This window comes from Amblyomma mixtum, chromosome 3, assembly GCF_055824585.1.
Source record: "Amblyomma mixtum isolate Tamu chromosome 3, ASM5582458v1, whole genome shotgun sequence".
Taxonomy (NCBI): Eukaryota; Metazoa; Arthropoda; class Arachnida; order Ixodida; family Ixodidae; genus Amblyomma; species Amblyomma mixtum.
In genome coordinates, this window is record NC_143014.1 from 236,444,568 (window position 1) to 236,468,835 (window position 24,268).

Sequence of the window (24,268 nt, forward strand, 5' to 3'; positions counted from 1 at the left end):
TTGCACCCGTCTTCCGCTACTGTACGCTTAATTGCACGCGGTCCAACGGCTAACGGCAATCGCTGGCACTCGGACGAGGCTTTTCTCACATCTGAAACGCACAATTTCATTTCACAATAAAAACAGTTCAAACGGCAAAAAAGAAAGGAAACTTCGTTGCAAGTTTTAGGTTATTGCGTGAAGGTGCACCTAACGTTTAAACATTTCATGGAACTCCTTGTGAGAACTTCTGTGTCTCTCATAACTTGTGCTTGTGTTTGCAACGCTGCTCGGAGTCTGTTCCGTGCAGCGTCAGGTTAACTGTTCATATCGCTCTGCCGGCTTCTGACTTCTCTCGAATGGCATCCCGTGCACAGTGTTCGGTGCTCTACCGCACCGGTACCGTCCTTTGATGGCTCGCCGTGGTGCCTAGATGCTGCTAAGGCGAATTATATTTAGCAGACATATCGGGAAATTCAGAACAAGCGCATTATTTTCAACGCCCAATTTTTTTAACGCACTTATTTCGTATCTCATAGGATTCCATCTCAATAGGATTCCAACAGTCAATATATCTGCGAATTCGAACTAGGGACGCTTGTAGTTTGCTGCCATTTATAGACGAAGGCGCACCCCGCTGGTTTTCTATGACAATCGTAACTACTCGGTGCGACCGCAGGATAAACTTTAAAAGCAAGATTTTTCTACGCATCGCAAGATTGGACCATTCACAAGAGTATGTTACAATATTCTGCGGTTGGCTCACCATTATTGTCCAAAACGCAACAACTGGTTTTGTGCGGCAGCCTTATATAAGCGCAGTTGATATTTGAAAGAATAATGAACATAGAGTTGGCTCTTTGGTCCTTGCATCCTTCATCGTGCATGAAAAAAGAAGGTGTAAGTGCATTTGGCAAACATTATATTCGTATGCATGCCAGCAATCTGAAAACACAGTAAGCGTTCAGCGCGCATGCTTTCACTTCAATGCAAGTGAAGCGCAGTCGTAAGCACAAATGCTTATTACAAAATAAGCTGCGTTAAAAACACTACACTAATCCCCAGATCTCAGTACAACCCATAGCCCTAGCTGCTAAAGCGCCCCAAAGCGGGCCCCTCGTAACTGTGCGCTGAAAGCAAATATTAAACAGGCGTGATCGCTGAGCTAAGAGAAATCGGGGGCGCTCGATGAACCGAATGATTAAATCGTTCGTAACAACACGGATGAGGAAGGTGGAGGCGTGGAGCCCATCTAGACGACTCAGGTTGCATATCGATGGCTTTTCGCACTTCACCACCGGCAATGGACGACAAGGACGGAGAACCACAAATGTCGCGCCCTCCCGACTCTACAGCATCAGTGCCGCATACGCGTGCGACAGAACTCCGTTCGAGCCGCAACTATAGAGTAAACATACCAGGTTCACGCGTCCACCACCAGTGCGCACGGCCACCTAGCAAAAGCCAGGGTAATGGAAGGAAAACACTACGCTCCTTGCCCGGGGCTTTGGCACTTTCTCCCGCCATTTCCAGCGTGCAGCGCCGCATCGAAACAACACTCCAGTACGTCATTGGGAGTGGCCTAATCAGGACGTGAAGCCGGAACGGGAAGAACGGAAGGGAGGGTGGTTGACAGCAGTACTCAAAAGGCCTTCCTATCGGAGGGGGACAAAGGGCAAGACCGCTCCCATTCCACACGCAGATCCCACGAGGGGTGCCTGAGGTAGCTCAAGAACCCCAATCCCCATTTTTTTTGCTTAGTAAGTGATCTTTACGGCTAGAAAAGAAAATTATTAATATGGGATCACCACCTTCATAAAGGCATCGTCATCATAATCATCAACCTGACTAGGCTCACTGCAGGACAAAGGCCTCTCCCATGTCTCTCCAATTAACCCTGTCCTTCGCCAGCTGCGGCCACCGCATCCCCGCAAACTTGTTAATCTCATTCTTCATAACGGCGCTCTCTGTAAAATAGGTGCTCAACATTTGCATGACCAATCCTACCCAAAGGCCCTCCTAGTCACACCGCGACAGCTACTTCTGCACCCCGGTCACAGCACTGCTAGAAACTTTCGCTTTGGGCATTTTTCCAAACGAGGTCCTTCTGCAAACCCAGGAGGGTGGTGAGCGTTGTCAGCGCATGGCTTTATTAACAAGATATCGTTAATGGCCCCGTGCCCCAGGAAAGTCGGCGTCGTTGTCGGCGTAGTGATGGTTGTAGTGGTTTATGTTTTTTAAAAAAAGAAAGAAAAGTGAAGGAAAATAATGTTGCCGGCCGCAGCAATTGCTAATATCTTAAGCACGCGAGCTGCCGCCGGTGGAGGTTAAAGGGGGAGGATAGCGAGGAGAAGTATAGAGGGGAGCGATAGCAAGAAAGGACAGGGGGAGACCTCTGTACACTGTTTGCAAATTACAAAAGTAGTAAAGTTCGCGCTGCTCGCGCGCAAATGTCCAGGCTCTGTCGGAAATAACTGCGCGTGAGCGGCCGCTGCGCACAATCATATACACAGCATGAAGTAAACTGTATAGACATAGCGACGCGCCCGTAGCGTCCTTTCTCTAACTTATCGCGCGCGCGGCACACTGCACGAGCGGCCTGGCTGGGGCGCCCGGCCGCGTATCGGTGCAGTTGGCCGTGAGCAAAAAAATCTCCGAAAACTCCCGAGAAGAGTCCTATGGGGCAGGGGGGTCACCTAATTCACGTAACCTTGTGACGTCATAGTACCTGTCCATCAGATTTTGAGCAAACTGTGAACCGTGGCAGGTGGCAGCTAAATTAATGACTGGCCGCGAGATGTTGCTCGGAAAGAGCAAAGTGCGTCTCACAAGCCCCACCGGTGGCAGCACCTGCCATCGCAGGGCAGTGGCGCATGGCTTAATGGCTCCACCATTGCGCCAGTAGTAGTAGTATGAGGACTCCCAGGGATCTATGAATGTGAAGTTGGGAGTGGTCAATTCCGCATACATGGGCATTAACCCAATAACCCTATTCCGTCACAACTTTAAGGCGGAGGTTAAATGCCCCCTCCAGTTCTCTCTTATTACCTTGGATGTGCACCTCACCGCAGCATGTGTCGAATGATTCGGGCAAGGAACATGCGTTTGCGATGACGAACTCAAAATTGACAGGAGTGCACTCTGGTGCCCGGGGCTGGGAACTGCTGATAGCCTGCATGAGTACCGGTCGTTTGAATTCGCTGCTAAGGAATGCGCACATCAGAAATGTATTGACGATTTGAAATGTATACTCCCCTACTCAGTAAAGATAAATGATTGGTTTGGTTTATCGGGGTTTAACGTGCGAAAGTTACTCAGGCTATGAAAGTCGCCGTAGTGAAGAGCTCCGAAAATTTCGACCAACTGGGGTTCTTTAACGTGCACTGACATCGCACAGTATGCGGGCCCCTAAAATTTCGCCTCCATCAAAATTCGACCGCCGCGGCAGGGATCGAACTCTCCTCTTTCGGGCCAGGAGCCGAATGCCATAACTACTGAGCCGCCATGGCAGCTAAAAGATAAATGAGAATTTTCATAACCCTCTCACAACAAACTTCCCAATTCCATTTTTCAAGACATTTGAGAACGTGAGTACATGGTGCAAAGTTGTGATTTTCTTAATGTTCGTACCAATCAATCAATCAATCAATCAATCAATCAATCAATCAATCAATCAATCAATCAATCAATCAATCAATCAATCAATTGTGTAGGCATGTTTTTGCCGGAGACAAGAGGTCTGGAGCTAAATTGAGGTCTACATATGCAAAAAGTGTTTTTGTAGGTAGCTTCTCCCTGACTGCCGGCCGCGAAACAGAACGTCTCTTATTAGAGCTAGTGATACCAACAGGAAAACAGGAACATAGTCTGTATACAGGTGTTAAAGGATCATGAGTGTAGTGCGCGGATTCACAGAGAATAAGTAAAACGAAAATGCATAAAACCTATTCCTTCAAAAAGAGTGGAAAACAACTAACATAGGGCGATGTAAGTAGCGAAGCAGTCAATCACAAAGCTTGGGTACATATAAACGCGCCTTTGAGAACGTGAAGATAAAGAAAAAAGCTCCTGATGAAAAAACGAAGCCCAAAAGTGCGCACCGCTGCAGTGCCAAGAACACCTGATGCGCCGTCGCACAACAAGGAGAGAACACGACCAGCGGCGGCGCGTCCCGCGGTGCGTGCCTGAGCGGGATGGCGTGCCGGATCGCATTTCGCGCCCCTCGTGCGCTCCGCCCGGGGCTTGTTCGGGGTGGTGGTTTGGGGGAGAGGCTTCCAAGCCGGGAAGCCGCGCGTGCGGCCCCTGCCACGGCCAGTGTGTGTCACGCGCCGCACAACACCAGCCAGGCATCAGGGAAAGAAAGGAAGGGCACGCGGGAAGAGCGAGTGAGAGAGGGGAAGAGACAGGGTGGGAGGGATATCGACAGTCTACTTAAAGACGCGTGGTAGTCCAAAATAGCCGGTACCGAGAACTACTTACACTGGAGCTCCCTGTTCTTGTTTGCTTTCTCCTCTTGCCCTCTCCCTCGTTTCGAGATCGCGCGTGCTTTCGACCATGGCCTGAACTGCGACGAAGCAACACACGGATAAAATGAAGCGAATAGAGAGAAAAAGTGAAAAGTCGGCTCCACGTGTACAGGTGCGCCGCCGTTCGCGGTTTTGCCGGCAGGCCTTGTCGCTTCTCGATTCGTTATTATTGCACCACCACGTCACCGCCGACGAGAGAATGAACTAGATAGAAAAAGAAGAGCAGGCGAGAGAGCGAGGGCGCTTAAAAAGGAAAAGGGAAAAGAAAATCCGGTTGATTATTATGGTCTGGGTCACGTAAACAAGGCCTGGAAAAGCGTCAGACTTATTTTTGGCCTTGCATATCGTGGCCTGTCGTGCGCGGCTGACACGCAAAAGTGCTTAAGGGACGCGAGGCAAGGGAAATAAAAGGTAAAAATGAAGCGTAAAGGGGAGAAGGTGCCAGTGACCACGTGTACAGTGCCTGGTGAACGGTGGCGCAAAAGAGCTCTTGGGTTTACTAAAGAATGGGACATTGGGCCTGCACACGAACACTGAGAAAGTGGCGCCAACTTAGCAGCATTTTTACAAAATGTGCTCACACAATGCAGATTTTTTCTTCGCTCTGATTGTTTTCTGCGCAGACAAACGAGGGCATCTTTTTTGAAGCTCTTCTAGGGCCATACGGGTACGACGAGTGACTAGCGCTATCCGCATCGCGAAACTATTAATGGAATGTTAACGTCACGGGAAAGGTACGTGGAAAGCGCTTATTTATATTATCAGGTTGTTACACTGAGCGCTGTATGCTTTCTGAAAGGTATGGGCAGGGACTAGCGGATCTGATCGGGCAGCGTGTTTGCGGGCAGCGTCTCGAGCGCATGTTCCCTTTGAAGTCGTCTGATGCTATGCCGTCTGCGAATTGTTCGTGCTTCATGACGTTGCCACTGAAGTCGGCAGCAAGGGTCTAGTACGACTGACACCTGCGATGCAGGGCTCGCTGAGTTTCCGGATGTATTCCCGAGGGTAATTTCGAGGTGTTTAGCGGAGTCTTACGACCGCGTACCCCAGCCGACGAGAACGAAGGTAGAGCGATCGCGGACGCTCGGTGTTGACGCCGCTGGACGGCGGACGACGCATAGGCGGGGGAAGTTGCTGTAACAGCTACCGCTGTTCTGGGCTACCCACATCCTGTTGTGGGCTCGTGAAAGTGAGCGAGTTTTATCCACACCCATGTCTATTCATACAAAGGCGACAAAGGAGATTTCACTCCGAGATGTGTGAAGCTGCATTAGGGAGTGGTTTTTGCCGCACTAGTATCACTGTAGGGAAACATGCTTCTCAGTGCTTTGTTTTAGTGTGTAAGAAAAAATCTCAAAAGAAAGGAATGTATTAATACACAACCGCGCAATAACAGTGCCACCGCATGAAAAATTTCTGCTCAATGCCAACAAACTAATCGTGCTGCTGAGGTAGTGGAATTCAGAGGAGAGCACCAGCTCATACAGTCGCGTTCAACGGGACAGTACTTAACGCAATAAAACATTAAATTCTAATAAAGGAGTAACTACTCATTGGCATCTACCCAAGCGCCGCCATACGGCTACAAAGGAAAGCTATATAGCTTTCTCAGAAACTTCGGTGTTAAAGAAAAATTCATTCTGGGCCGGGGTTGGAACACGGGGCCACGGCTTCAGCGTAGCAGTCACTCTACTAACTGAGCTAACCAGGGCGGCAAGCTTATGGTAGGGTGAGAGCGAATTGATCAGTAACACGAAGTTCGAACTGCGTTGGTCAAATGTTTAGGGGAATCCCCAAGGTGTTGTAGATTTGTAACAGGTGAGTGATTACTCATTGGCATCCTCCAAAGCGAACAAAGCAAAATAACTACGAAGTTTCTGAGAAAGCTGTATATATCTTTATGTTGTAGCCGTATGGCTGCCCTTGGGTGGATGCCAATATGAGTAATTACTCCCTCATTACAAATCTACTCTACCTTGGGGGATTGCCCTGAAGTTCTGACCAAGATTAAACTGAGCAAAACGTCTGAAAGCTGTGAAAACCTCGAAACGATCAGAAGTGCTTGATCACCTCAGAGACCTGGACGGAGAGATCTTTTTCTCTGCCGCGTTCTGGTCGCGCTAGCGCAAGCCCGCGTCGATGCGTACGGACTATTGAAACGAAGATTATACCACTGCTACGACACAAGCCCTGTCCCCTCGATACAACATTGCACATTGTGGCGTGGACTTTGCTCTTTATTGTCTGTTGAGCTGCCGTAGATTTCGGCGCCATCAAGAGTGCTGAAGAGAATTTAGCATACTAAGCGCTGGCACGTGCTCCCAGCGCTGAGCAACTTTATTTCTGTCATGTGGAATATACGCACAAGCAACTTAACCAAAATGGTGGTCTTTTGCGTTTTAGAAGGACGAATTCGGGGTTAAACAACGCCGGAATAGAATAAAGGAAAGGTATGCCGGAGAAAAATACAAAATTTACAGAGCCGGTTTGCACTCATCGTGTTTTTAGAGGAGGGCAAACTTTACCCAGCAACTGGGAAAGAAAAAATACAGGTAGGGGGCGCGGGAGAGGTGCATTTGCGAGCAAAGGCGAACGTTGACAGCAACCGCTTGACTTAGGAGGTATGCCGCTCATGTTTGCGTTGCTTGTGTATTCATGTGGCTGTATTTGGCGCGCACGCGCTCCCTACTAAATCCAGCAGTTATACAGCGAGATGTAATTCGTCGCCTCGCAGTGCAGCCTTTCGCGTGTTCAAGGCAGGCCTGTCGTGATCTTTACATGTGGCGGTTTTTTTTTGGTCTCGTGTTCTGTTACAGCGTTGAGAACAAACCTTGAGAAATGTTTCCGAACGAGTGCTGTACACCGGAAACATGCCATCAGAGGCATCACCATGACGAAGAAACCGTTAAGGCGCCCTAGCACAGTGGCACGGTGAGCCATCACAGCCAAGCGAAAGGCGGTGCGTTAAAGTAAGAATCGTAATGCCATGTCGCGTGGAATCCACCTCGAGACCGTCTTTAATAGCGAATTTATGATAGTCCCTTAGTGCGCCTTCTCGGATTCCGCAAAAGGGAGCTCGACTCTTGAAACACGAGAGGAATAAGCGTCACATTGGTCACCGCGGTGCATGCTTACTACAAACGTGCACCGCGAATAGTGACAAACATACGGTCAAAAATAATTTAACTTTCGTGCAGTTAGACTACCGCGGCGCAGCTTTGTCTTATAAACGGAATCCACGTGCGTTTTTGGCCATACACTAGACAAGCCAAATACGAAGTTCACAACACGACACGACACAAGATAACACGACAGAAGATAACACAACACAACACAGTACAATACAGTACAACACAGTACAGTACAACACAATACAGTAAAATACAATCAAATCTAATACACTACATTTTATTCTGCGAGACGTACAGCTTTATATTCGCATGCGGAAGCGTCGAGTGCTTGTAGGCGGGGCCCATATTTGTTCGGTGCCGTTTGTTGGCTTCATAGTTCGGGGTGGAGAACTGCAAGTGACAATGACACGAAGAAAGCATCCATAAAGGCACCATTAGAAACAAAGAACTAGTAGGGATACACAATACAGAACCATAAGCATTGGTGAGTGTGGTATAAGCAGTGACAGGAAAGGGCAATCTGGAAGCAGGATACAACACAAAAGCGAGCACAAACACACAGGAACTCAGAGACCAAACGCGCAGACAGGAAACCAGGAAAAAGTTCAGGAAGCTCAAGAGCGACGCACGAACCCGCAAACGACCAGTAACGGCAGGGGAGTAGCATACGTCCTTTCGGGGCTGGAAGTAAAAGGTAACGACGTATTAAGTGACGAACTGGGAACATAAGGACGCCGAATAAAGTAAGTTAGCTTCTTTTTTACTTCAAAAGGAGTGGGACAAATGATACGTGGTAAGCGATGGGAGTATTTGGAGCATAATGAGCACGTCAGTAAACAATACAAAGGTCAAGCTATAAGTATGGAAATGGCAACACAATGGCAATGAACAGAATGCAGTAACAGAGGTCGTAATGCACAGGGAAATGAAGGCAAGACAATACACGAACTTCTCACGTCATAGAATGCCTGGCACATTGGGTACACAGGGTGCAGCGGTAGAGCGAAACATTAGCATATAGAAAATTCGAAACACAAAAGCTCTGTATGTACTGAAGCACCGGAATTACTCGGATGAATCATGAAGCGCTCTTTCAGAACCTCGCATCAACTGCGATGCCTCTTTCTCCTGTAGACAACGCAAAACAAAATTAAGCAAGATCGAGGGGAGAGCCGTAGTCCGCCAGCCAACGTATCGACAAGAGGAATCGTCTTTGTCTGGCCTGTGTTGTCAAGGATTCCATCTTCCTGCCCTCTGTATACCGTGTTTCTCCTCTAGGTAATTTTGAGAAGCTCTGTACGTTTAACCACTCGCTCTTGTCGCAACGCAGCGCTGCTGGCCCGCTTCACGACGTCCTTCTCGATGGTCCGGAGCCTGCGCAGTGTGTTTCGTCCCGAGACAAGCTTGGGCCCACTCAGCGCGCTCCACGGTCTGCGCTCGCTGACGCTGTTGTGGTTCATGCTGGGACACATCTTCCTCTTCGTCAACTACCAGTTCTTCCGTATGTATGCGGCAGTCTCCTTGTGTGTGAACACAGCCCGTAGAGTAGATGTCGCTGCTGTAGTGATTGTCGAACTGCACATTGTAGATCCATGGTACTCCTAGGCCTAGGTCGTGCCACTATATCCGGTCTGTTGCTGTGCGCCGGAAAGTAAGTACCTGCGTAACTTCTATTTGAGAGGTGCAGAACAAACTGCTCGTTCTAAGTTTTTCTGTTTTGTAGTCTGGCAACGTTGTGCACTACATATTCGCTCAATAAAGAGCAGACCTCATGTAATAAATACTAGTCGCCGTTTTACTCGTATAATGTTATCATGCTTTTGTTTATTTCCCTAGCTTTTGCAGTGCATCGGAAGTTCTGACTTCAAAGGAAAAGGATGTTCTTTTTTCCTTCTTTTTTGGAACGGCTGTTTTTTGTCTCCTGTCTTCTATGCACTGATGCTGTCACTTCCGCGCACCTAACGTGATCAGTCTACAGCGTCGGAGAAAGCGCGGGGGACAGCCGGGTGATGGAAGTGCGGCCAACCTGAAGGAAAGGCTAACCAGACGAGAAATGCACTTGAGTGGCACCCGATGGGATGTCGGAGGCGCGAAGATAACAGCGCCGTGATAACACAAGCAGCAAACGTAGCTCTGATACGTAAATATAGGGCCACGAATGACTCAATCTACGCCGAAGCGGGCCTCTCTAAGGATTTGCAGAAATGTCGCTGGAGGACTCGCCTTTAGTCGAGCGAAGCCCAGTTAGGTCTTAGTATAGTTGTCTTCCATACGTCCCGTCCATATGACGAGCGCCCCGATGGGCTACGAAGCTTAGGGCTGGGCTAAGGACAAGGCGTAAAAGGCGACGGCGAGCCGTACAATCTCTCTCTCTCTCTCTTTTTTTTCTGTCCAGCCGCGAACCTAACAACTAGTGTCCGTACGGAAATCAGTGCGGACGGGCACTTGACGCCTCTGGTATTTGCGTGTCACTGTGAACGGCACTCTGGCGCTTTGGCCCCAGCCAAAATCAATCAGCCTCAGTTTCCGAGAGCAATGTAGCGCATGAAGCAGCGGAATAATAATCAGCGATTTTTTTCTTTGTTTCGGTACCGGCCGCGGCTATGCGACAGGCAGAAAGAAAAATAGCCTCGTTGCTCTATGGATGGCTGCCTGCGTGTGCTGCAGTAACGCAAGAAAAAGCGACGAATAACACTGACACGCGAGGCTGGGAATACTGCAAAGAAGGCAAAAATGCACGCCGAACACTGGTCGCCACACAAGACAACGTACACCCCAGAGGCTTAGAAGAGAAGGGAAAGCAGAGACGATGCTAGTTAACGACGGCCAAGTGGACGCGCGAAAAAAAAAGAGAGTGCACCATAAATGCGGAACGCGGATGAAAGGGTTGCATCACTGCGCAATAACATCGCCTGGAAGAGAGTACAGTGTTGCGCAATGGGTTGCCATGCAGGTGCTCTAGCCGCGCATCATTTGATCGGCGCTTCCGATACACTGTATACGAATGGCGTAAGCAGCAGTCGAGCGCCCAGGCGTATCTGCTGATGGGGACCGCTGGAACCGATTCGAAACGCGGATATTTGACACTGGTAGCCTTGACTTGGGCAAATCGAAGCGCACAGCTGAAGAACGGGTGCGACTGGGCGTCACCGACATTCAAGAAATCTCGACGGCGTATTTTCTTGATTGCCTTTGGTTTGTTTTCCTGTTTTTAGCTTCGCAGCCAGTGAATGCATAAGATCTCTAAGAGCAAGGCGCGAAATTATTTGTAGTTGACAGATGCTTCACATGGTATGCCCCATTCCAAGTGTTCGAAGCATCTTAGCAGAAGACAACCGTCTCCGCACGCATGCGCCTAGGTTTCAGTATTATCTGGCTGGTTGGACTATTCGCATTATTGCAGAATGTAAAGACGATTGTTTTCAAGGCTGCTATAAAAGGTAGCAATGTTGGCTGCTTTTTGGATGCACTTAAATATTTTCTTTCCAAGCAGGAAGTGATATTTTTTTCTGCCCCGCCGCGGTGGCTCAGTGGTTACGGCGCTCGGCTGCTGACTCGAAAGACGCGGGTTCGATCCCGGTCGCGGCGGCTGAATTTCAATGAAGGCGAAATTCTAGAGGCCCGTGTACTGTGCGATGTCAGTGCACGTTAAAGAACCCGAAATTTCCGGAGCCCTTCACTACGGCGTCTCTCATAGCCTGAGTTGCTTTGGGACGTTAAACCCCAATAAACCAAACCAAACCAAACCATCTTTTTTCTTCTTTTGGCATGGCATATGCTAGGCACAGCAGAAAACAAATTACTGCTCATCGCATGAAATCAGATTCAGTTGCACGCGAAAGAAATAGATGGCGGACGCCTGTGTCGTCTTTGCTGCATCGCAAGATTCCTAAAACAATAATGAAAATAAAGACAGCAGCCGTCTACACCAGCTCCATCATTCACCGTACAATGGGACATAGTGTGACATTTGTAGCTACACATATCATCTTCTTCTTTTCATTCTTACTGAAGATGAATCAAAGAAGTAGCTAAAGAGGGAGCGAAAGAGAAATAGCATACTCCCGTTTCCGTCGCTCCGTGCCTAGAATGCGAGGCTGCGTCGTCCGCACCCGTTGAATAGTTTGTAATTTTTCTCTCTTCTTTTCTTCTTCTTCGCCCCACCCCCTTCTCCTCTGCAACGCAGGAAATCTGATGATTGCCGTGGGCTTTGCCAAGGACTTCTCCTTTCAGATAGTCATCAACTCGACGCTGGCCACGGACACATTAATCTTTCTCAAGTGAGTGTCCACCACCCGCGTCTCGCGGGCCTCGGGAGTAGCCGACCGCGCAGTGTCGGTGGCCAAGCTTCGGGGGCGGCCGTTTCGAGGAGCTCGCGTCTCATGTATACCCAAATTCTCGCACACGATACGTACTGCTCTGCAATAAAAACGCATTAGTGCCGGAGCGGGCAGCGTACTCTGTGCCTGACCCACAACAGGAGGGGGGGGAGGCTGTGGCTGGGGAGTTGAGTGGGCACCAGATGGTGGCGCATCTCTCAAAAACATCCTGACGCGGTGAAAAATCTTACTTTAAAGAGACAGCTGGTTCAAGACGTCTATTCGAAACTTCAACCAGCTTTGCTGCAACCCTGCACTAAACCACATGTAACAATAAAAAAGACATAAACTACTTCAAGGCATTTTGAGCTTGGAACGCACATAACAATTCTTGCAGCGCACATACGAAGACAAACCAAAACGCAATCGTCATAACTACCTAACTGACACCCCAATGGTTCTCTTGCTCTACCAGCCTCGGTGGTCCAGTGGTTGGGGGGGGGGGGGGGGTTGTCAGCTGTTTGAGCCTAAAAATGCGGGACGAAATCCCGGACGCGGCTGCCGCTGTGGATGGAGGCGAAATGCAAATACTCCCGTGCGCTGTACTATGTTAGTAGAGGCTAAAGAACCCCAAGTGGTCGAATTAAATCCGAAGCCCGCCACTACGGCGTTCTTTGTTGCAGACCGTGCAGCTACGGGACGTTGAGCATCGGGTGCTATTAGGAGCCTTAGCTCTTACTACTTACGTTGTCAAGTACGCATGTCTGGAATGTCTGTCTGCACCATACCACATAATACCATGCTGTGCCATACCATATCATGCCATGGCATACTGTACCAGGTCCTCTAACTTTCCTCTCTTGACAAACGACAATGCTATATCTTAGGTGTTTTTGTGTTTTCGTGTGCAAGCATAGAATGGTTGAAATCTTTTTCTTTTTTGTTCCGACTGCGCAAAGTAAGTACCCAAGTAAAACGCACCAGGTCGATTAGGTTGGGCTGAAGCGCGGCTAGAAAGTGTCCCTGGCAGCCGCTCGCCGAAGGCGGCCGCCCTTGCAGCGAAGCGTGCACACAAGCCCATTCTTCACGGAGAGAGCCGCCGGGTACGCGGAGACAGCGGGGGCGTGAGCGCGCCACGGAGGCCGGAAATGAGAGCGCGTTTGTCTCTCGCTGCTATAGGAAGGGCTTGGTCCTCCGCGAGCGACTCACCGCTTCCCGCTTCTTCCCCCGGTAGGCAACTACTTGAAACGTCTCAATCAACAGGCCGCCGCCGCTGGCAACAGTGCAGACAGCCAGTCGTCCCCTCTTCCGGCGCGAAAGTTAGGACTGGAGGAGCGAGAAGATGAGAATGACCAGGACTCAAAAAAAAAAAAATACTTTCACATATTCGCGCCCAGGCCTTTTTGTACATAGCGGAGTTTTTGCAGACAGTGCATTCGCCGCGGTTTTCTCACTGAGTATGGCGTTTCCCTAATCAGCTTGGGATCGCGAATTCCATCCCGGTCGCGACAGCCGCATTTCTGCTTAGGCGAAATGGGAAAAGGAAAACGCCGGTGTACTTAACTTTCTGTGCACGTCAAAGCAATAGAGGAGGTTAAAATGAGGGGCCTCACTGCTGCTCTCGCGCCTTGGGCACGTGAAATTTATTTTTGTTATCAATGGCTTTCTTTTTATCATTCGCCCTCTTTCCTAATGAGACAGCGCCCCTGTGCAGTGTTTAACCTGCAAGCGCATCTTCACCAAACTTTGGATTGCAACTCTAGAATGAGTGATCATGTAGCCGCGGTAATCGCAACTGTTAATGAAACCAAAGTTCAGTCCATGTCTCCAGGCTTTGGCTTGCAAAACCGCCTTCGGTAAACACGCCAGCATGAATTCTTGGATAGAATGAAAACAGAAAGGAAACGTTTCAAACGAAATATGTTTGTAAATATCTTCGCAGTTGCAATTATCTAGGGCTAAGTTTTGTTGCCTTCATCACCTCTGTGCCCTCATGGTATGTTTCTCTAAAGAGCCGCAATGGTTCCTACTGCCAATACCGGAGATCAAACTATCGGAGCGTTATTTTATTGACCATACCATAAAGTATGCATATTTTATTTGTTTATTATCGATAACAAGTGATTAAAGTTTTGAAACGGGTCACATGACACCGCCACTGCGGTAGCCGTTACGGCTGCAGCATGCAGTTCGAAAAGAACGGCCCGAAAACGAGTGCTGATGCAAAGGGCATGAAGCAATCAGAGCATGCTTGTTATTTAGAACGAAATTGTAACCGAACTAAGATCGACTGCGCTAGTTAACTCAAACCGTCGCTATAATACAATATAATATCGACTGAAAGTTCGTGGCAAGCACCGAAACCTAATATAAATTGTCAAACTTTTGTCATACAACTGAGTAAAGCTTCTTAACTCCCCATGCATAACACTCGAAGTGGTTGCTTATTAGAATCCTTGCGAAGCAAAGTAGCAAGCGCTTCTGGTTTCGCAGAACAGAACGCAGCCGAAAAATCCCCGTTTCGAAAATGCGGTACTGTTAATGCGGTTCCGAATAGAGAATTGGCAAAGAGAGCTCGATTTACATTCACGCTGTCGCTTCTTGCTGTCACGTAATTCTGTTGATAAACGATCACTTGTGAGCTAATTGTCATTGTTTTAAAGTGCACTAAGCACCAATGATTTCTGATGCCTGGGCTTCAAAGAAGAGAGTCTCGTCTCTCTCAGTGGTTTTCTGATTCACGCATATAAGGCATAAGTAGGGGTAGGAATTACGGATTTTACGTTTTGAAAATTCGGCGGATTTTTTCGGTGCTGATTTCCGAACGCAAGTTTAGTTTCTTTTTTTTTTCGACGAATGAGTGACTAACTTTTTTCGGTGATTTCATGTGGCAATCCTTTATGGCCAAAAGTCACTTAGAGCCTATCCTGGCATTTTTGTGTGCATGAACAGTTTATTTGCTATAGTAATTAATTGCAAATGATAGTTATTGGAGCTGTGCTTGTGGAAGAAATTGTATCACCAATAAAAATGTAACGCGAATTAAAAAAACGCATCTGGCAGACAAAAACGGAAGTGAAAGTTCACTTCCAAGAACTAGGTTGACATGTTATCTTTTGGTTGCCACGCAGGGTTGAGACATAGGGCGGAGCATTACATGGTCTGTGCGTTGGTAGCAGGGATAGAACTGCCACTAAATCATCGCGTTAGCCAGAACATGATACTTTTCCGTGACGCCCATGCACGGTTTCGTGTTAGTCTACTACATGCAGTTGACAAACGTACTTAAGCACCTAACTGCTATAAGCGGTTGACGATAGTGAACAAACACTGCTCAGCTAGAAGGCGGCAAGGAGGTGACGCTTCCCAGTCAGCACAGGCATGTAAGCTAGGGGAGCAATACCTCAAACTTCACAGCGGCTCTACATATCCAACAATACCACAGTGGCACCCCTCCCCTGGTTTCCTTACTTGGTTAATCTTCATATTTTACTGAGTGTAACTCGGACTGAAAAGCCGGCCAGCAATACATTCCATTCCAAAGATACTGATCTTTTTCGGTTGAAACGAAATTTTGAAAAACGTATCAGGGATAATGTTATATTTTTGTTTTCTGATTTAACCGAAAAGTCTAAACCTTAGGCATGAGGTATATGGAGCGTCTTTCCGCTAAGACGGCCACATAACGCGACCAAGTTTCACGTCTTTCAGGTGAATAATACGTTCACAGTGCATTCGTTAAATGGTTTGTGAATTCCCGCTCCCTTCTCGCTTTTCGTGGTTGCTACGATGGAAAAAAAGAAACGCAAGACAGAAGTTGGAAAGTGTGACGAAGACATGCAGTGAATGTTCGCTTCCGATTCACGGCGTGGTCCCGTTGAGCTCGCCGTATGGTGCGTTGCTCAGACCAGCGCCAGAAGGAAACCCTCTCTGGGTTTTTCTCCAAGTGCCGCGCATCATCCACCTGAAAAGACTAATAGTAATCACGTTCATAACAAACGACTCCTCGCTCCTTCCTTTCTAGACTTCCTCATGCGACTCCTCCCGTTTAATGTGAGCTAATGTGCTTCGGACGCGTGAGCGTTGGCATGCTACAATTAATTTTCCAACAATTTGTTACTCGTGCATTAGCCAACATAAAAAGCAGGGGCCTACTTTTCGAAGTGGTTCACACCGATGCTCAATTTGCGAATGGCTGGTACCTGCAAAATGCGGACTGCTTTTACGCCGGAAAAAGACTTCCTAAATCACTCTCATAGGCCGGGCCATAATTCCAGTGCTGACTTGTGTCTGAGACTTCACTCCTGTTAACCCTTGTCGGTGCTTTCTTCCCACGGTTTCTCCGTCGCAGTGGGTTTCTGTTTGGCTACCACGGCCTTGTGGACCACGAGTCGACGGGTAGACGGAGGCAGCCTATTTTCAGCGTGCTTCACAAAGCGTTCAGGTGCGTGCTTCTTCCAGTATCTCAATGTATACATTGCTGTTGCTTCTGTTGGCCATATAATACTCTCTTTTCTTCACCTCCTGTACGTCGTTTCTTCCTGCGAATGAATATACACTCTATAGCATGTATTTTCATATCATTTAGTGGTAAACAAACGACAGATATATTTAGGTGCGTGGACTCAACTTGAATAATGAATAGACCGTGCGTATAATGTGCTGTTCTGCTCAAGTAATTCTGTTTTGCATTGTTTTTCTTAAGTGCCTAATGACGCTTTGCAGACTCAAGAGTTGGTTGCCTATATGCACTTTGAGAAGCTTCAAGACTCACGGTTGGAAAGCTTTCTTTGTTTCACCCACCTTTTTTGAACACCTGCCTTTCGTTGTCACTTCAATGTCTCCTTGTGCTGAGAATTGGAAAATTAAACCACTTCGGCTTCTCGCGCTTACAAAATTCCTCTCGTAGTGCGCAGCGACACTTATTTAAAGCTTTGTATTCGTTTGTATTTAAGCTTTTTCATCTGCAATCCAAACGATATTTACTCCCTTATTATAAATCTATTCCTTTTGCTTGGCGCATGATGGCCTTAGCTGCCTAGGTGACATTAAACCCAACACAACGCAACATACAAATCTACTCCATCTTGGGGATTCCCCTAGACATTTTGGCAACACTGTTCCATCTTTGAATTATTTATTAGTTCGCTCTCGCCCTACCATAACTTTGTCGTCCCGGTTAGCTCACTTGATAGAGGGACTGCTGCGGTTACGCGGTAGACGCCGGTTTGAACCCCGGACCAAGACGAATTTTTTCTTTAACTTCGAAGTTTCTTAGAAATTTGTGTAGCTTTCCTTTGAAGGCTGCGTTTGGGGAGTTGCCAATGAGTAATTACTCCCTTATTACAAATCTACTCCACCTTGGGGGATTCCCTTAAAAAATTTGACCAATTTTCAATGAAGCTTTGTATTGATCAATAAGAAGCAATACATGTTGATTAAAGCTATCTATCGAGCATGGAATGTTCGACCTGTTGCGCAAGGTTCTAAACAAAGCTATCGAAACCTTAGGTGGTGAAGGGTAGGATAGTGAACACCGGGGGCCTATAGTTTTGAGAGTGTTTTGCCAGTGAAGCAAAGTTTTGCCATGGCGTTTTTAACAAACCGCTGTAAAAAACAAAACAAAAAAGAGCCTCCACGTGGCGCACAAATACAATCCATGTTTACCTGAGCGAACGTACGCAGCTAAAAAGATAAACACGGCAGAAGATGTTGCACGATACATTTGAAAAGAAAGAAAACACAGTTCTCGCCGTTATGTTTCGGGCTCAGAGGCACTGTGACTCCAGAACAGAGGTCGCAGAGTGGGTCCAACGTAAGAAGGACCTCTTCCAAACGTTTCTCTGCTGTTTTTCTAATCGACCCCGTCGACGCGTACAACGGCAGAAGGCTGCATTAATTGTGCAGCCCATCAGCTTGTAACCGGTTGGTTGCAGATTTAATGAGAACATTTCGAAAGTGCCCCGAAATCTCCAGTAGGTCCTGTTTCGGGAGCGAGTTTCCTGCTAGAGTAAAATCGACACATCAGTGCCCATTAAAACCTTTTTGGGACATCTTGCCCTCCTCCTAGGCGAAGAAGTGACAAGGGTTGCCGTGACGTCTTTGGGCACCCGGCACAACCGAGTATTTTAAGAGAAATACAACAGCCAGTAGTTATAAAATAAAGGAAGACAATCGAAATGCATGTGCCACTTCAAAATGCCAGGCAGACGACATGAGAGCAAATGAGAAAAATAAATGAGAAACGAGCAATAATTTTTGCTAACGATGCGTTATGTAGTGCAGAAACTGAAAAACAGGATTGCAGATGACGAACCATATGGACAAGTAATGCACAACCGGCGTCAAAAGTATATCGAGTGCGAGTACGACAAAAAATTTACTTTTCTACCAGGACACATTGCGCGAGGTTGAATTGTGCGCTATGAAATTCGCACAGTCGAAATTGGGCAGCATATATGGGGCAGGCGGTGTGCAAATGCGGCGGTGAAATTAAACTTTTCCGCCGATACGTCACTAGACAAAGTTTTGACTCGGGGTATACAATAAATAAAATCCGACCTAACACAAAGCATAACGAAACTTTACAAAACCAGTTTACATGGAAGAGTTTGCACTCTGAAAAATGTATCTGCAGTGCTCACGTTGTTGGTGAGGCAAGGGAATTTCGAACAGCCTTGCACTTTTTCTTAGTACAACAGTGTGTGGCGTTACATGGAATTGTCAAGCATGCCACTTATGTTATGACATTGTGCATCACAGACAAGCTGTAACAGAAGTTCGTGAAATTCATCAGTGTTCTGAGTACAGGACCAAATTTTATTTTCCCCACAGCGCAAGGGCATCACCTTACACCCATTCTTCGCAGTTTTTTTCAAAAAGCCTAGTGCTGTGCGGGCCTGCAGAAATTACCTAATTTGAAACTTCAAGTCGGCTTCGCTCCTGTGCTGAATCTCTCTGCTGCATATTGCTTTTCGTTCAGAGGAGGCGACAGCGTCGATGACGATGATGATGAATGAGCTGATTTTGATGAATGAACCATTGACTAATGTGGCACCAAACATGGACCTTCGCTTTTATCATGTCCTCTTAATTAGTTCTTCAAATTATGCAAATGAATTGGTGACCTACAAATCAGACTTTAAGAAAGCAATAAGACCGCACTTTACTCAGGTGTAATTGCAGCCACGTTATTGTCTTTTCCCTATATAATATGAGGCTTCAAATTGCAGACTCTATCTGAAGATTTTCTGCTCGGGAATTGTGAAAACATCTGGGAGCAGCCCTTGAATGCATTATTCATAAATAACACATGCGCCAAGTCTTAGCAGTCACGTCATATGGCACAGACAGAATTTGTCTTTCCAGCATATCAGAGATTACGAAACTACTGATTGCGTAGTTAAGGTATGACGCCTTGCAAGGAATTGAAAATGGCGACCTCATACAACAAAGAAATAAAGGAAAGGCAGGTTGGCCCTTACTTGAAACGAGAAAAAGACGCTAATTTTAATAGCCGTCAAGGTGCTTACTATTTAGACGGGTAAAAAAATTACAAGTGGAAAAACACGCTGTATTCTGGGAACGAAGCTTTGCACTTTGTAAAACTGAAGTAATTATGAAAGCATGCAAAAAGACTAGTTAAAACTTACCGCCTTAGCTCATAGGTCTTTTCACTGTTTTCAAGTTGACCAAGAGCACATGAATTTTGGACGCCGCCGCGCATGCCCAGTAAGCTGCCTTAGTGGAATCTGCCAATGAGAACGCTGGTGCCGTACCTCAGCTGAAGTATGGCACCGCTCAAAAGGATATATTTCAAAAGGTGTATGTAGCGCCTGCCAAGGCAGAGGTCAAAACTGACATCTCGGCAGGTGTTATACATGATACAGATGTAATAAAAACACGGTATCGTGCATAAGGGACAAGAGAATTCATGCCTGCGAATGCTTCTACATCCGAGCAGAATAGTCAGTATTTGTAAGAGCATAGTTCGATAGAACATTCAAGTCTACTGTATATCAAACTAAGCTTACGAGCCCACATCGACATGCCGTGGGCCCCTGCGGTTAATCTTATATTTTAGAACACCGATCGATATGTGGGCGTAGTGTGCTGTTCTTCTCGTGCTTGCGCGATTCCCAAGCGTTGTGATATACCGATCACTGCTTACGCTGGCGTAGAGGCCCACTCTGTGACTGGCTATTCAGTGTTTTTTTCCCGTTTCTTTCACCAGAAAAAGTTAAACAGAGAAACAGGGAACAAAAAGTGAAGTGGTCAATCTACTGTCCTTCAGATTCTTACCTAACCACTACATTCTGTTCTAGTGTAGCGCTGTAGTAGAAGGCCCCCCTCCTATAAGCAAGTCAGAGGACAAACCTTCAAAGCATGTTCCGCGTCATAGCAGTCCGTGAATGCCCGGTACGCTTCTTATCGCACGTCAAACTGACTGCCAGAATCATTGAAGCGAGTCAGTCACGAACCATCTTTGCGTGCGTTGTACTTCAAGGAATCGGTCCTGGATTTGCCGGCGCCCCCCCATCACTTACACCCAGGGCCAACGCAGTGTGACACGGGGCTGGCTGGACCTATGCACTTGTGCAAGCCCCCTCCTTACACGTTTGAAAGAATGATAAAGGAAAAAAATCTTGAATGGAGTCAGTGGTGAAGTTGACTGATAAATTGAATGAAAATACGCTATTCTCGCTGATATATAGTTGCTGATGTACGGACACACCGAATGCCGCCCTCAGCCTTGCATGCGAAGGAGTGTTGATTGTTGCTGCCGAGACCTACAGAAGAAGAGCAGGTGCTGGTCAGTTGGTAGTTGCGCTCGTGAACTGTTGTATGTGTTTCTTTCTGTGTCCTGTCTAAGTTGTTGCGCAATTCACTTATATACTAAGCTGGTCCTGAGTTTTGCCCCAGCTTGCAACTGAAGCTCGAAATGAGCCAAGCAGTATTGTTTAGCTATAAACGGAGTGCATGAGCAAACACGTATGGAGTCAAGTTGCTTGCATGAGTCGAATTACTGAATCTCCTTTTTGCATGCAGGGCAGTGGTGGCGATGCTGCTAGCTACAATGGTCGCTATTCTGCTACCCGTCATCGGCTCGGGCCCCATGTGGAAGGAGACCATGGAGACTGTGGCGCAGAACTGCCACGACAACTGGTGGCTCAACGTCCTCTTCGTCAATAACATCTTCGTTGCGCCGCACGAAAGGGTACGTCTCATGTCGGCCAGAGAATTCTCACACATTGTCTACCACCCAAGTAAAGCTTGAATTCAATGGCTCCAGTTATGATCCCGTTGTTAGATACGAGGTAGCATGGTCGTGTGCCGGAGAGAGAATGAGGGACGTCTGAGACGAGGCTGCTAGAAAAAGACAATTAGAGAGGACTTTATACAAGAACTGACATATTTACAAGTGAGCTGCAGGAACGCTGCATCACGACAGCTCATCAGAAGACCATGATGACAAAATGCTCTTCGGCCGTGCCGCTGCCGGGGTTTTAAAAGTTCTCTTCCCTAGGGTCCCTAGATGGGGGCCGGGTTTCACTGGCACCAATCACAGACACAGACGCACTCACTCACTCCCGAGAGATCACGCCGTCGTCACGCGCTGGGAGAGGGGAACGATGCCATCCATGTAGCGCAGACGCCGGAATGTCCATGAGCGGCGTTCGCGCGCATTTCGAACGCGCGTTCACACTCGGTGTACGGGAAACGCTCGCTCAACCGGGCAGACGGACGCGGCTTCCGTGGCAATCCAGGCGCTCACCCAACGCGCGTCTCGGGGTTTGCCGGCGTTTCGCTGCTGCCATGTCGTTGTCTTCCCCACGACGAAGGCGAGACGTAACAGACTGCCCCGCCGGGGGATGGAGATCCCGATGGACAGGGGACAGCATCCGCTGTCCGGAGGGATGTCGCTTGAGGCTGGTCTCAACCGGAGTCAGTTGTCTCTCGGCGGTTCTGGAGCTCAGAGCACCCCGAAGTCTTCCTTCGCATGTGCAGGTTCCCAAAGGGCACTGCAAAGTGACTCGTGCTCCGCTAGCGTTAGAACCACGCCGAAAACCCAACCGCTCAGTCAGCAAGCACGACACAATCCCCACTAAGCGATGCCAGGCTCTTTCCCTCTTACAAAGCCAATTAATCACTGGGAGTAGTTCAGCAGCACTCAGAAAACTCCCACAGATCGGCACATTACACCACAAAGCGCATCTAAATTTAAAACAATAAACAAAACCAATTGGTTCAAAATCCTACATCAGGAAGAAAAAGACCAGCAAACCGCAACTATGATGCTGACTCTTGCGCTAGGGACCTCAATTTAAGCTACCGGCATTACCTTTGAGACTCCCCTTTTTGTGATGTATTCCGATTAGTAATGACCACAACATTTCATTCTGCATAGCAGCATACTGCCGTCACCTTGCATATCCCCGCAAAGATTCGCTCAACATCGAAGCCAAAGTCACCTTAATTTCCCAAATTCCAAAAAAATCAAGCGACTCCAGGCGCTTATGCTAGTGGCCTAAATGGCCCGTCTGGCTTGCACGTCGCGTTTTAGCGGACGCTGCTACACATGGGCACCACTAGTGCATGTTTCGAAACAATATCAAAAGAAACGCTTTCAATGCAAACAACGCGTCGGAAACCTATTCCTGCTCAATTTTTTTTTCTGCAAAACTTTTTGTCTGCAGGAATGGTTTAAAAAAGAAAAAGTAAACAGCGGAGACATCCTCGGAATCCGCTGCCAGCGAGCCGCGCCGCGGCTCAAAGGGGTCGCCTATTCTTCAGCCGCGCCCTGCGCGGACGCACACCAACAGTGGCTTTAGCAGCCGACAATTCACAAAATTCGAAGGGCTTAACTGCGCTTCGACACCTGCGAGCCTCAGACGCCACGCGACATTGATTTGTTTCGCACACCGGCCGCGTGTCTCCAACACCCGAGTAGCGTCTGAACATTTGAATGCGAGGGGTGGACGGTCGAGCATGAAACAAACGCCTGCGTGTACTCTCTCGATTCGGCAATGTCCTTCGACTGGAACGCGTTCTGCGGCGTTCTTCCATGCGGTAGCTGGGCGTCCTCTGCGGCCCGCTGCGAGTTTTACGCGTCCTGCTACCGTAGCGTCCCCACAATGGGTCAGGTGGCCTTCGCACTGTCTGTACACGCCTAGCCAGCCTTGCCTTTGTACGGCGCTTATCGCATCTGGCGTGCCGCGATGACAGTCTTGGAGCATTACATGGTTGACCGGCCTTCACCCTTACGATGCTTTGGGCCCGTCCTTTGTCCTTTCTGTCCAGACTGCCCTTTCGCATGGCTCTCCTTGCGCGCGGTCGCCTTCCGGAAACTTTCTTAGCTGTTCCGTCCTGCGCGTCTCCCTTTCTCGCGGGGCACTCAGCCTTCTCATCAGCTTTTTGACTCAGCAGCGAGCCGCCTTTTCTACTAGAATTCGAACTATCGGCTCGCTCTTTCGATGAGTCACTGCGTGTCGCAGCACTTAAGTGTCCCGACTGCCCTTTAATTTCGGCTGGGCATAACTTGCTACCCTGAGGCTTGCTAATCGATCCTAATACCCTAACGCTCTTGCCCGGAACTTCAACTATGAGACGCTGTTCGGCTAACGTAGCGTTATTGTCCTGGGTACTACCTTCTCGATCGCAGCAATCAGCCTCCTTCCCGGAAAGTGCATGCTTCTCTGGGCTCAAAACCAACGCATTGCCCCTTTCCTTATTTTTAGCAGTGCCTACATTATCGCCCGAGCCCTCATGGCTGGCGGATCTGCACTCTTCCTCGTTGCTAGCCTTAGTGCCTACATTATCGCCCGAGCCCTCACGGCTGGCGGATCTGCACTCTTCCTCATTGCTAGCCTTAGTGCCTATATTATCCTCCGAGCCCTCATGGCTGGCGGATCTGCACTCTTCCTCATTGCTAGCCTTAGTGTCTACATTATCCCCCGAGCCCTCGCGGCTTGTGGATCTGCACTCTTCGCTAGCTGCTTGACCGAACTCCTCGGTCCTCGCTGCCGAAGTGGCCTTTCTTTCCTGGACCAAACCTGTCCTATGCCGCCACTTCTGCACAGCACGCGTGTCATCCGGCGACTGAGCGGAGCTTCTAACTCGGTCCCTGACACTATCGCGGTGTAGCTTACCACCGTCAATTTGGCCTTCCAAATCTGCCTCCGCGGGAATACGAAAGTATCGGAGGAGCGCACTTTTGGTTATCGCATAGTTGTGGGCATCCTCGTCAGACAACCTCGCCCAGACATTACAAGGTTCACATGGGAGGAATCCCATCAACACAATTGGCCAATAA

The 24,268-nt window shown here is 48.2% G+C and overlaps 1 protein-coding gene across 1 annotated transcript in view; it reads left to right on the top strand.

Moving 5' to 3' along the window:
- The window catches only part of LOC149354083 (nose resistant to fluoxetine protein 6-like), a 267,897-nt gene that overhangs the window by 186,007 nt on the left and 57,622 nt on the right, over positions 1-24,268 (top strand). The window contains exons 6-9 of the mRNA XM_089577449.1: positions 8,967-9,137; positions 11,823-11,916; positions 16,307-16,399; positions 21,004-21,172. Of these exons, the coding sequence (XP_089433575.1) occupies positions 8,967-9,137; positions 11,823-11,916; positions 16,307-16,399; positions 21,004-21,172 (527 nt within the window). The remainder of the gene's footprint in view (positions 1-8,966; positions 9,138-11,822; positions 11,917-16,306; positions 16,400-21,003; positions 21,173-24,268) is intronic.